A 13,504-nucleotide genomic window follows, 5' to 3' on the forward strand; every position below is an offset into this window, starting at 1 on the left:
AGATTATAGGCTTCTCTAGTGGCTCAGACAGTAAATAATCTGCCTGCAATGCTGGAGACCTAGGTTTGATCCCTGGGTTAGGAAGATCCCCTGGAGAAGGGAATGGCTACCCAATCCAGTATTCTTGTCTGGAGAATTCCAGAGGATAGAGGAGCCTGGGGTAAAATTCCCAAAAGATTACTTTGGCCTAAAACTTCTAATCACAGTAGACATCTTAATGACTCAGAAGATTCCTTATCTCCATGTCAACAGCTTTCATATCTGCCTTATGAAGTGAAGTGAAGTTGCTCAGTTGTGTTCGACTCTCTGCAACCCCATGGACTATGGACTGTAGCCTACCAGGCTCCTCTGTCCGTGGGATTTTCCAGGCAATAGTCCTAGAGTGGATTGCCATTTCCTTCTCCAGGGGATCTTCCCAACCCAGGGACTGAACCTGGGTCTACCGCATTGTAGACAGATGCTTTACCGTCTGAGCCACCAGGGAAGTCCAAAATAATGCTGTGACCCCGACGTGATTTGAACACACAACCTTCTGATCTGGAGTCAGACGCCCTATCGTTGCACCACGAGGCCTTAGAAGTTTAGAAGACTTCTGCTGATCACACTGCATAGGTACTAAAAACCTGGTAAAGCCATGAAATCTTGCCTCTCTAGACTTCCAGGAAAAATGAGTTCAGTTCAGTTCAGTTCAGTTCAGTCGCTCAGCGACCCCATGAATCACAGCATGCCAGGCCTCCCTGTCCATCACCAACTCCCGGAGTTCACTCAAACTCACGTCCATCGAGTCGGTGATGCCATCCAGCTATCTCATCCTCTGTCGTCCCCTTCTCCTCCTGCCCCCAATCCCTCCCAGCATCAGAGTCTTTTCCAATGAGTCAACTCTTCACATGAGGTGGCCAAAGTACTGGAGTTTCAGCTTTAGCATCAGTCCTTCCAAAGAACACCCAGGACTGATCTCCTTCAGAATGGACTGGTTGGATCTCCTTGCAGTCCAAGGGACTCTCAAGAGTCTTCTCCAACACCACAGTTCAAAAGCATCAATTCTTCAGCACTCAGCTTTCTTCACAGTCCAACTGTCACATCCATACATGACCACAGGAAAAACCATAGCCTTGACCAGACGGACCTTTGTTGGCAAAGTAATGTCCCTGCTTTTTAATATTCTGTCTAGGTTGGTCATAACTTTCCTTCCAAGGAGTAAGCGTCTTTTAATTTCATGGCTGCAATCACCATCTGCAGTGATTTTGGAGCCCCCCAAAATAAAGTCTGACACTGTTTCCCCATCTATTTCCCATGAAGTGATGGGACTGGATGCCATGATTTTCGTTTTCTGAATGTTGAGCTTTAAGCCAACTTTTTCACTCTCCTCTTTTCACTTTCATCAAGAGGCTCTTTAGTTCCTCTTCACTTTCTGCCATAAGGGTGGTGTCATCTGCATATCTGAGGTTATTGATATTTCTCCCGGCAATCTTGATTCCAGCTTGTGCTTCTTTCAGCCCAGTGTTTCTCATAATGTACTCTGCATATAAATTAAGTAAGCAGGGTGACAATATATAGCCTTGACGTACTCCTTTTCCTATTTGGAACCAGTCTGTTCTTCCATGTCCAGTTCTAACTGTTGCTTCCTGACCTGCATACAGGTTTCTCAAGAGGCAGGTCAGGTGGTCTGGTAGTCCCATCTCTTTCAGAATTTTCCACAGTTGATTGTGATCCACACAGTCAAAGGCTTGGCATAGTCAATAAAGCAGAAATAGATGCTTTTCTGGAACTCTCTTGCTTTTTCGATGATCCAACGGATGTTGGCAATCTGATCTCTGGTTCCTCTGCCTTTTCTAAAACTAGCTTGAACATCTGGAAGTTCACAGTTCACGTATTGCTGAAGCCTGGCTTGGAGAATTTTGAGCATTACTTTACTAGTGTGTGAGATGAGTGCAATTGTGCAATAGTTTGAGCATTCTTTGGCATTGCCTTTCTTTGGGATTGAAATGAAAACTGACCTTTACCAGTCCCGTGGCCACTGCTGTTTTCCAAATTTGCTGGCATATTGAGTGCAGCACTTTTACAGCATCATCTTTGGATTTGGAATAGCTCAACTGGAATTCCATCACCTCCATTAGCTTTGTTCGTAGTGATGCTTTCTAAGGCCCACTTGACTTCACATTCCAGGATGTCTGGCTCTAGGTGAGTGATCACACCATCGTGATTATCTTGGTCCCAAAGATCTTTTTTGTACAGTTCTGTGTATTCTTGCCACCTTTTCTTAATATCTTCTGCTTCTGTTAAGTCCATACCATTTCTGTCCTTTATCGAGCCTATCTTTGCATGAAATTTTCCCTTGGTATCTCTAATTTTCTTGAAGAGATCTCTAGTCTTTCCCATTATGTTGTTTTCCTCTATTTCTTTGCATTGGTCGCTGAGGAAGGCTTTCTTATCTCTCCTGGCTATTCTTTGGAACTCTGCATTCAGATGCTTATATCTTTCCTTTTCTTCTTTGCTTTTCGCTTCTCTTCTTTTCACAGCTATTTGTAAGGCCTCCTCAGACAGCCATTTTGCTTTTTTGCATTTCTTTTCCATGGGGATGGTCTTGATACCCGTCTCCTGTACAGTGTCACGAAACTCCGTCCATAGTTCATCAGGCACTCTGTCTATCAGATCTAGTCCCATAAATCTATTTCTCACTTCCACTGTATAATCATAAGGGATTTGATTGAGGTCATACCTGAATGGTCTAGTGGTTTTCCCTACTTTCTTCAATTTCAGTCTGAATTTGGCAATAAGGAGTTCTTGATCTGACCCACAGTCAACTCACAGTCTTGTTATTGCTGACTGTATAGAGCTTCTCCATCTTTGGCTGCAGAGAATATAATCAATCTGATTTCAGTGTTGACCATCTGGTGATGCCCATGTGTAGAGTCTTCTCTTGTGTTGTTGGAAGAGAGTGTTTGGTATGACCAGTGCATTTTCTTGGCAAAACTCTATTAGCCTTCACCCTGCTTCATGTATGGATGTGAGAAAAATGAGTAGGCAGTTGGAAAAATTTCAGAATTGTGAACTGTTTGATCCCTTGTTGTGTTGTTGTTCACTCAGTTGTGTCCCACTATTTATGATGCCATGGAGTGCAGTATGCCAGGCTTCCCTGGCATGTCCTTCACTGTCTCCCGAAGCTTGCTCAAACTCATGTCCATTGAGTTGATGATGTCATTTAACCATCTCATCCTCTGTTACCTCCTCCTCCTCCTGCCCTCAAACTTTCCCAGCATCAGGATCTTTTCTAATGAGTTGGCTTTTCTCATCAGGTGGCTAAAGTATTTGAGCTTCAGCTTCAGCACCAGTCCTTCCAATGAATATTCAGGGTTGATTTCCTTAAGATTGACTGGTTTGATCTCCTGGCTGTCCAAGGGACTCTCAGGAGTCTTCTTCAGCACCACAGTTCAAAAGCATCAGTCCTTTGGCGCTCAGCCTTCTTTATGGTCCAACTCTCACATCCATACATCACTACTGGAAAAACTATAGCTTTGACTATATGGACCTTTGTTGGTAAAGTGATATTTCTTCTTTTTAGTATGCTGTCTAGGTTTGTCATAACTTTTCTTCTAAGGAGCAAGCACCATTTAATTTCATGGCTACAGTCACCATCTGCAGTGATTTTGCAGCCCAAGAAAATAAACTGTGTCACTGTTCCCCCATCTATTTGCCACGGGAAGTGATGGGACTGGATGCCATGATCTTTGTTTTCTGTATGCTGAGTTTTAAGCCAGCTTTTTCACTCTCCTCTTTCACCTTCATCAAGAGGCTCTTCAGTTCCTCTTCCCTTTCTGCCATTAGGGTGATGTCATCTGCATATTTGAGGTTATTGATATTTCTCCTGGTAATCTTGATTCCAGCTTGTGCTTCATTCAGCCCAGCATTTCATGTGATGTACTCTACATAGAAGCTAAATAAGTAGGGTGACAATGTACAGCCTTGACATACTCCCTTTCAATTTTGAATCAGTCCATTTTCCCATGTCTGGTTCTAACTGTTGCTTCTTGGCCTGCATACAGGTTTCTCAGAAGGCAGGTAAGGTGGTCTGACATTTCCATCTCTTTAAGAATATTCCACAATTTGTTTTGATCTGCACAAACTCTTTAGCATACTCAATGAAGCAGAAGTAGATGATTTTCTGGAATTTTCTTGATTTTTCTATGATCCAACAGATGTTGGCAATTTGATCTCTGACTCCTGTGCCTTTTCTAAATCCAGTTTGTATATCTGGAAGTTCTCAGTTCATGTACTATTGAAGCCTAAGTTGGAAGGATTTTGAGCATTACCTTGCTAGCATGTGAAATGAGCGCAATTATGTAGTAGTTTGAGCATTCTTTGGCATTGCTCTTCTTTAGAATTGGGCTTCCCTGGTGGCTCAGGTGGTAAAGAACCTGACCGCAGTGCAGGAGACCAAGGTTCAGTCCCTGGGCCAGGAATATCCCCTGGAGAAGAGAATGGCAACCTACTCAGGTAGTCTTGCCTAGAGAATTCCATGGACAGAGGAGCCTGGCAGCCTGAAGTCCACAAGGTCACAAAAAGTTAGATACAACTAAGTGACTAACACTTTCACTTTTTTGTTTCTTCTTTGGGATTGGAATGAAAACTGACCTTTTCCAGTCCTGTGGCCACTGCTGAGTTTTCCAAATTTGCTGGCATATTGAATGCAACACTTTAACAGCATTATCTTTTAGGATTTGAAAAAGCTCAGCTGGAATTCCATCACCGTCGCTAACTTTGTTGGTAGTAATACTTCCTGGTCCACTTGACTTCACACTCCAGGATGTCTGGCACTATGTGAGTGACCACACCATCGTGGTTATCTGGATCATTGAGATCTTTTTTGTACAATTCTTCTGTGTATTCTTGTCACTTCTTCTTAATCTCTTCTGCTTCTGTTAAGTCCTTACTGTTTCTGTCCTTTATTGTGTCCATCTTTGCATGAAATGTTCCCTAGGTATCTCTAATTTTCTTGAACAGACCTCTAGTCTTTCCTATTCTATTGTTTTCCTCTATTTCTTTGCATTGTTCACTTAAGACTTTCTTATGTCTCCTTGCTATTCTATGATCCCTTGCTGCTACTGCTAAGTCACTTCAGTCGTGTCCGATTCTGTGCGACCACATAGATGGCAGCCCACCAGGCTCCCCTGTCCCTGGGATTCTCCAGGCAAGAACACTGGAGTGGGTTGCCATTTCCTTCTCCAATGCATGAAAGTGAAATGTGAAAGTGAAGTCGCTCAGTTGTGTCTGACCCTCAGCGACCCCATGGACTGCAGCCTTCCAGGCTCCTCTGTCTATGGGATTTTCCAGGCAAGAGTACTGGAGTGGGGTGCCATTGCCTTCTCCGTTGATCCCTTGAGAGCTCCTTAAACTATATAATCCTAGAATTTGTGTGACAGACTGTTACATAAAGAAGTAAAAATATTTTTATAGTTTATCTAGTCTGTGTATTTCTTTGATGTTTATTTGTTTTCTTACTTGTAATTTTCAATGAAGGTAAACAAAAATACCGTGTTCTATATTTATTTAAAATTTTAAATCCTCATCCAAACTTATTGGTTAAAACTATGAGCTTATGTTTTATTATTTCAAAAGTATGTTTATTATTCATCACCAAAGAGCAAATCTTGTTCAAGACATTTTAACTTAAAAATTAAGAAGCCCCTATTACAAAAAGTACATTTTTTAAAAATCCAAAAAATTTTTTCTCAATAATATAGCATCTTGGAACATGCTTGTAGCCAGACCTAATTCAAAGATCCCTACCTTTTGTTAATAACAGATTTATTGGAATATAATCTGCATACCACACAATTCATCCTTTTAAATTCTATAGTTCAGTGGTTCTCAGTATCTTCACAGAATTGTGCAACCGCCACTATTAGTTTTAGAGCATTCTCATCATCCCCCAAAGAAACTTTGGACCCATTTAACAGTCATTCCCCATGCCCTTCCAGTCATCCCAGCCCTGGGCGATCACTAATCCACTCTCCATTTCTATATATTTGCTCATTCTAGACATTTCCTATAAAGAGAACTGCACAGTATGTGATCTTTTGTAACTGGCTCCTTCAGATAGCATAAAGTCTTCAAAGTTTACCCATGCTGTAGCATGTATCAGCACTTGCTTTTTGTTGCCTAATATTTCATGATGTACTTATACTACATTTTATTTATCCATATCAGTTGATGTATTTGGGTTGTTCCTACTTCCCCCCCCCCCATTATTATGAATAATGGTGCTATGTATATTCACTTACAGGTTTTTGTGTAAAATATGTTTTCATTTATTTTGGGTATATACGTAGACATGGAATTGCTGGGTCATATGGTAACTTAATGTTAAAACCTCTGTCAAATGGTTTTCCAAAGTGGTGCACTACTTTATCTTATAGCAGCTACTACTCGGGTTCCAGTTTTTCCACATGATAATACTTGTTAATATAGGTTTTTTTTTTATTATAGCCATTCCAGGGGTGTGAAGTGATATCTCATTACGGTTTTGATTTGCTCTTTCCTGATGATATTGAACATCTTTTCATTTGCTTATTGGCTGTCCTTTTATCTTCTTTGGAAAGTATATACCTATACTTTGCCTATTTTTTTCAATCAGGTCATGTAGCTTATTATTTGGCATAAACGTTAGCAACCAAGGCCATGGTCCTGTTAAACATCTCCCTCCCCAGCCCTCACATTCCATCCCAACCCTGCTATAAAAACATAATAGAACACAACAAAATACCACAGTTCAATCTGAGATGGGAACAAAAAGTAGCTCCAACAAAAACAAGACGGAAACACAAGACACAACATCTTTGAACAGTTATACAGAAACTGCCATGGTCCACAGGGCAAGGGGTCAAAAGGAGACCTCAGACCTAGGCCATTCAGAGGTTCAGGACAGCTGTCCCTTCTGGCTACATCTTCTGGGCTCTGCTGCAGGAACAGGAAGAGGAGGCTGCTGAGGGGCTGGGCAGGACCCCTCCTCCCATTCTGAAGTTCAGGTCACTGACTGGAGTGCTTTTGTTGGGGGAGATGTCGCAGGCTCCTTCCAGAGAGAGCGACACAGGGAGACATCAGGGGCCCCAACAGCTGCCCCGCCCCAGCCCCATGCCCACGGTGAGAAAGTTAGCTGAGCCCCTCCCCAGAAAGAGTTCATGGCCTTCAGGAGCCAGCACACTTGTATTCACATGGCATAAAGCCTCAAGTTGACCGTGGTCACCAGAAAGCTGACTGCGAGGACCCATCTTACAAGCGGTGCCTGGGAGATGCCCCTGGGCTGGGGCTTCCTCCTGGTCCGCCGTGGTGGGAGTGGAGTCTTGAGCCTTGCTGCCTGTTCGCCTGCGAAGCTCTGGTGTCTGCATATGGTCCTAGTCCTTGGCGTTGTGGGGTCAGCAGCCCTTGCAACCCCTTAAACAGCTGCATGTTGTGTAGGAAGGCGGTCTTGGCCTCGTGCAGGACCCACTGCCCCACCTCGGGGGTCCCCTAGAGAGTGTTCATGCGGGAGCCGTACAACTAGCTGCTTGAACTCGGTGGCGCTGGTGATGTTGGGGAAAGTGAAGAAGGCCAGGCCCTCCAGAGCTGGGCAGGCCCAGGGCCTTCTGAGCGATCTTTTTGAGGACGTGGCACTCTGGACGGGTCGCCCAGGTAGCGGGTGTAGGCGTGGGCCACCAGCAGCTTGAGCTCTTGGAGTCTTGGCACTGAGTGAGAGGTGGCCTGCGCATAAGGGATGCCCTCTTGCCCGCGGGCCCGTACTTGAAGGCCACGTCCTGTTCCAGGGCGGCCCTGCGGTGCAGCTTTCCGGGGAGCTGAGGCGGGGCGTAGGCCAGGTTTTCCTGGTTGTGTTCCATCTCCTCCTCCAGGGCCAAGGAGACGTGATGCAGAGACGCTATCACCAGCTTATAGCCTTCTGGGGTTACCCTCGCCCTTCTGACAGCTCTTCAAGAGCTCTGCATTCTCCTCCTGGGTGTGCAGCTCCGTGGTGGCCTCCTTCATGTGTGTGGGTGCTAAGTCTCTTCAGTCGTGTCCAACTCTTTGCCACCCTGTGACCTGTAGCCCGCCAGACTCCTCTCCTCATGGGATTCTCCAGGCAAGAATACCAGAGTGTGTTGCTTGTGCCCTCCTCCAGGGGATCTTCCCCAACCAGCGATAAACCCCAGGTCTCTTAAGTCTCTTGCATGGGCAGGTGGGTTTTTTACCACTACAGCCACCTGGGAAGCCCGGCCTTCTTCAGGGCCTCTGACAAATCCTGGGGTACGCTGTTGGCCTGCAGGTGCTCCTTCTTGCGGCTGCACTCGTTCCGGCTCTGGACTGGCTTCGAGGACTCTGGCTCTAGCCTCTCAGATGGAGAGGCAGCAGGGCGGCTGTCTACTCTGCCTATTTTAAATTGGATTACTTGTGATTTTATTATTGAGTTGTAAGAGTTCTTTATATATTCTAGTTATAAGTTCTTTATCAAGTATATGATTTATAAAATTTTTTTCCCATTACACCAGTTGACTTTTGATTTTTTTTGATGGTGTCCTTTGAAGCACATTTTCTTAATGGTATTCTTTTAATAATGTTCAACTTATGTCTTTTTTGTTTTCTAGTTTGGGTTTTTGGTTATATCTAAGAAACCATTGCCCAATACAACAGCATGAAGCCAATTTTCATCTAAACATTTTATATTTTTAGCTATACATTTAGGTCTTTGATCCATCTTAAGTTAATTTTTGTATATGTTGTAAGGTAGGGTTTCCACTTTATTTATTGGTATGTGGATAAACAGTTGTTTCTGTACTATTTGTTTTGAAAAGACTATTCTTTCCCATTGAATTGTCTTGGCAGCCTTATTAAAAATCGACTGACCACAAATGTGAGAGTGTATTCCTATTAACTTTTGTGAGAGTGTATTTCTAGTGTATGTGTGGTCTTATACTTATTTTAATTTTTTATTGAAGTACAGTTGATTTACAATGTTGTGTGTATGGGTGGTCTTAAAGTCTATTTTGTCTGATGGTTGCTGTTTTCATGATATATAGTTTACCACTCTATTTTCCCCAACCTACCTGCATCTGTGGCATAACAAATTACAAGTTCAGTGTCTTAAAACAACACACATTTATTATTTCAGAGTTTCTATCAGTCAGGAATTTGGCATAGCTTAACTGGATTTTTTGCTCAGAGTCTCACAAGGTTGTGATCAAAGTGTTGGCTGGGGTATATTCTGACCTGGAACTTGGAGTCCTCTTCCAAGCTCATTCATACTGTTGGCATCATTTAGTTGCTTTAGTTCTAAGATTGAGACCATCAGCTCTTAGAGATTACCCCTCTCCATGGCAGTTCACAACGCAGCTGTTTCCTCAAGAGAGTGTCTCAGCTGACTCAAGTCTTTCTAATTAAAGAAGAGATGGCTTCACTTTCAAGAGAAAGTGATTATGTCACCTGATCATGCAGACCCACCCAGGATAATCTCTCTTTTGATTAACTCAGTGTGAATTTATTAAGGACCTTAATTACACCTGCAACATCCCCTCCCTTTTGCCATATTCTAGTGGTTAGAATGGGGCTTCCCTGGTGGTTCAGATGGTAAAGAATCCACCTGCAATGCAGGAGACCTGGGTTTGATCCCTGGGTTGGGACCCTGGAGAAGGGAAAGGCTACCCACTCCAGTATTCTTGTCCAGAGAATCCCATGGACAGAGGAGCCTGGTGGGCTACAGTCTATAGGGTTGCAAAGAGTCAGACACAACTGAGTGACTTTCACACACACACACACACACACACACACACACACACAGTAGTTAGAAGTAACTTACAAAATCTGCTCCCACTGAAGGAGAGGGGATCACACATACATGTAGATAGTAGGGCTGCAAGAATTCTAAGGACCATGTTGCAATTATGCCTTTGATAGATGGGAGCATGGGAAGGAGCACAAATTCTCTATGTATGTTCCTTTTATCCATTTTTATTTTTGAAGTATGTGAATTTATTATCACTTACTCAAAAATAAAATTTTAGGAGACTTCTCTGGTGGTCCGGTGGTTAAGGATCTGCTTTGCACTGAAGGGGATGCAGGTTCAATCCCTTGTTGGGGAACTAAGTCCCACATGCCGAGGAGCAACTAAACCCAAGCACCTCAATTACTGAGCCCACCCGCCTCATCTAGAGAGTCCATGTGCCACAACAAAGCATTCTGTGTGCCACAACGAAGATCCCATGTAAATAAGTAAATATTTAAAAAAATTTTTGTATCTTTGAAACTTTGCATATGTGTTTTTGGACCTGCTTGTCTCTTATGAAAAGACCACTTCCTGTACTGTAAAATCATTGCATCATTCTGAGGTTTTGGTTAAGAACATGGACTCTGGAGGCAGGCTGTGGATTTTGGGTAAGATACTTTATCTCTTTGTGCCTTTTCTGTAAAATAAGGCCAATTATAGCACATAGGATGTTGTGAGAACTGGGTTAACATACTAGTATCACTCAGATACTGCTGCTTGATAACACAAAATCTTAGTCACAATAATGAGCATTTATTTCACCAAGCATCAGGCTTGCAATTTGCCAGATGTGCTTGGTTGGGCTGATTACTTAACTTCCCCAAGTTTCAGTTTCTTTGCAAAAAAGATGGGTTTGTTACTCTGGAATTCCCAGAAGGCAGGACCCAAGACAAAGGCTTTTGTGCTACTATTTTGTTACGGAGTCCATCTCCCAGGAATGCGGCGCACAGGACAGACGGATTGAGGCTTAAAGTGGAAGAGCCATATGTAGAATGTGTTGTTGAGCTTGCTGTAGCTTAGTATCACTGAGAAGTTGTATACACGATCTAAAAACAATCCATTAGGGAAGAGACGGAGAAGGCAATGGCAACCCACTCCAGTACTCTTGCCTGGAGAATCCCATGGACAAAGGAGCCTCGTGGGCTGCTGTCTATGGGGTCGCATAGAGTCCGACACGGCTGAGCAACTTCACTTTCACTTTTCATGCATTGGAGAAGGAAATGGCAACCCACTCCAGTGTTCTTGCCTGGAGAATCCCAGGGAGGGCGGAGCCTGGTGGGCTGCCGTCTATGGGGTCACACAGAGTCGGACACGACTGAAGCGCCTTAGCAGTAGCAGTAGCAGGAAAGAGAAAGGACAGCATTCATCCACCAGCTTGAACTGCTAACTCCTGAACATTTGGAGGTGACCCACATGCACATGAGGTATGGGACCAACAAGCTGCACTGCAGGAAGCAGTTGAAGTCCATGCCTAACAGCAGCAGGACCTAATCTTCACCATTCTGGTGTGGGGTTTTGGGAAAGCATGCCTGGCACATTTCCAGCAGTCAATAAATAAATGGTCCTTGTTATTAGGAATATATATTTTGGTCCCCAAATATAATTTATTCTTCTCTTCCTTCCTTCGTTTTTTCTTTCTTTCCTTTCCTCCCTTTTTCTTTGTATAGAGACAAGGTGATTTTGAAGTCTACTTTGTAGAAAATAAGTAAGAAAAAAATGCTAGGAAAACTCTTAAAAAAAAAGAGCAATGAAGTTACCTAAAGTCTGAACAATTTCAAAAGTATGATACTGTTGCATGAATAGACAATGAGCATATATTTTTGTGGACAAAATACATGTAGCTATTCACTGTATTTATTATAGTATTGTTTTCAATAGCAAAGGACTGGAAACAGCCTAAATGTCCATCAATAGGGGGTGTGACCAAAAAAATTATGGTATGTTTATACAATAGAATATGAAGCAACTAAAAGTAATCACAAACAAGCTCTTAAGTACTGATATATTTGTGTATATATGCCCAAGAATTTTAGTACCTGTGTGTGTGTAAGTCGCTCAGTTGTTTCTAACTCTTTAAGACCCCATAGACTGTAGTCCACCAGGCTCCTCTGTCCATGGAATTCTCTAGCAAGAATATTGGAGTGGGCTGCCATTCCCTTCTCCAGGGAATCTTCCCAAACCAAGGACTCAAACTTGGATCTCCTGCATTGCAGGCAGATTCTTTACCATCTGAGCCACCAGGGAAGTTCTTAGTACCTATACTGTATAACAAATTATTCCAAACTTAGTAGCCGAAAACAACAAATATTTATTATTTCACTGTTTTTGAAGCCATTTCAGGAATGGCTTAGCCTGGTGGTAGAAGTTCAGAATCTTTAATGAGGTTGTAATTAACACATTTGTCTTCCCTGATGGCTCAGCGGTCAAGAATCTGCCTGTAATGCAAGAGCTACAGGAGACTTGGGTTCAATCCCTGGGTAGGAAAGATACCCTGGAGAAGGGAATGGCAACCCACTCCAGTATTCTTGTCTGGAGAATCCCTGGTGGGCTATAGTCCATAGTGTCACAGAGTCAGACACTATTGAAGCGATTTAGCACACATTCAGGGGATTCACTTCCAAGATGACTCACTCACACGGCTGTTGGGCAGGAGGCCTCAGTTCCTTTGCAACTAGGCCTCTTCATAAGGCTGCTTTAATGTCTTCATGACAGGGCAGCTGGCTTCCCTCAGATCTGAGAGAGAGGAAAGGAGAACAAGGGAGAAGTTGCAAACACTATTGTCCTAATCTGAGAAGTCACACAAAGTCCTGCCTGCCACATTCAGTTCCTTTGAAGAGAGTCACAAAGTCTGGCCCACACTCAAGGGGAGGGGAATTAGGTTTCCCCTAATCTGCTAAGGTATTTGAAAATCACCAAGGGAAGAGGGGGAACAACTGGGTGAACAGGGTCAGGGCTAGAAGGAAGATTTTCACTATATCTATCTTCATACTCTTTAAACTATATATTTGACTATATTAATCAACTAATTATATTTCTTTTGAAAAGCAACATTTTAAACTATTTGTGAAAGAACTGGGGGGCGGGGAGTGGGGGGAAGAGGGAAAAAAACAGTTGAACAGGATGCCAATGAAAGAAATTGGTTGAACTGGAATCGACCTTTGCCCAAAAAGATAGGAAAAAGGAAGGGAACATTGTGCTCATCCTGCCCTCTTCTCCCCACCCCAGATTTAGCTTCCCATTTTCCGAGGCAGGGGGGGTGGTGGTGGTGAAGCCCAGCATGAGTTCTGGATAATGGGTTTGTGAAAGGAAAATAACTCTGTAGCCAAAATGTTCCATGCTACGGTTTTACCGTGGGCGTTTCTCTCTTATTACAGCTTCAGTCCAGTTACATTCCTCCTATCTAAATCATTGTGAAGCCACAGCCTGTGGTCACTCCTGACTTTAAATAATGTCGGATGGCATACAATGCCATTTCTGGATAACGTTTTATGTGTAAGTTCCACTCTTCTGGCCTTCCAACGCCCTCCCCTCAGGTTTGACATCTATTCTTTAACAGAACGTGCACAGTTAAGCACGCCAAGAGGATTTAACCTAGTAATTAAATTGAAAGATTTAATGTGTGCAAAGACGTGGCGTGAAACGCAACAGGTTTATTGTCTCTATAAAAAGCTCGTTAAGGTTGACTGTACTGACCTGTGCAGTGCTAACTGTACTCAC

The 13,504-nt window shown here is 43.2% G+C and overlaps 1 protein-coding gene across 1 annotated transcript; it reads right to left on the reverse strand.

Moving 5' to 3' along the window:
- Positions 1–6,268: 6,268 nt before the first annotated feature.
- On the reverse strand, positions 6,269–8,144 carry LOC102408846 (heme oxygenase 1). The gene is given in 8 exon segments (XM_044932508.2): positions 6,269–7,318; positions 7,320–7,409; positions 7,411–7,536; positions 7,538–7,595; positions 7,597–7,652; positions 7,654–7,763; positions 7,766–7,940; positions 7,942–8,144. Coding segments are annotated over 8 exon segments (801 nt in total). The 5' UTR covers positions 8,017–8,144; the 3' UTR covers positions 6,269–7,207.
- Between the last annotated feature and the right edge of the window lie 5,360 nt (positions 8,145–13,504).

Source organism: Bubalus bubalis, chromosome 19 (assembly GCF_019923935.1).
Source record: "Bubalus bubalis isolate 160015118507 breed Murrah chromosome 19, NDDB_SH_1, whole genome shotgun sequence".
Lineage (NCBI taxonomy): Eukaryota > Metazoa > Chordata > Mammalia > Artiodactyla > Bovidae > Bubalus > Bubalus bubalis.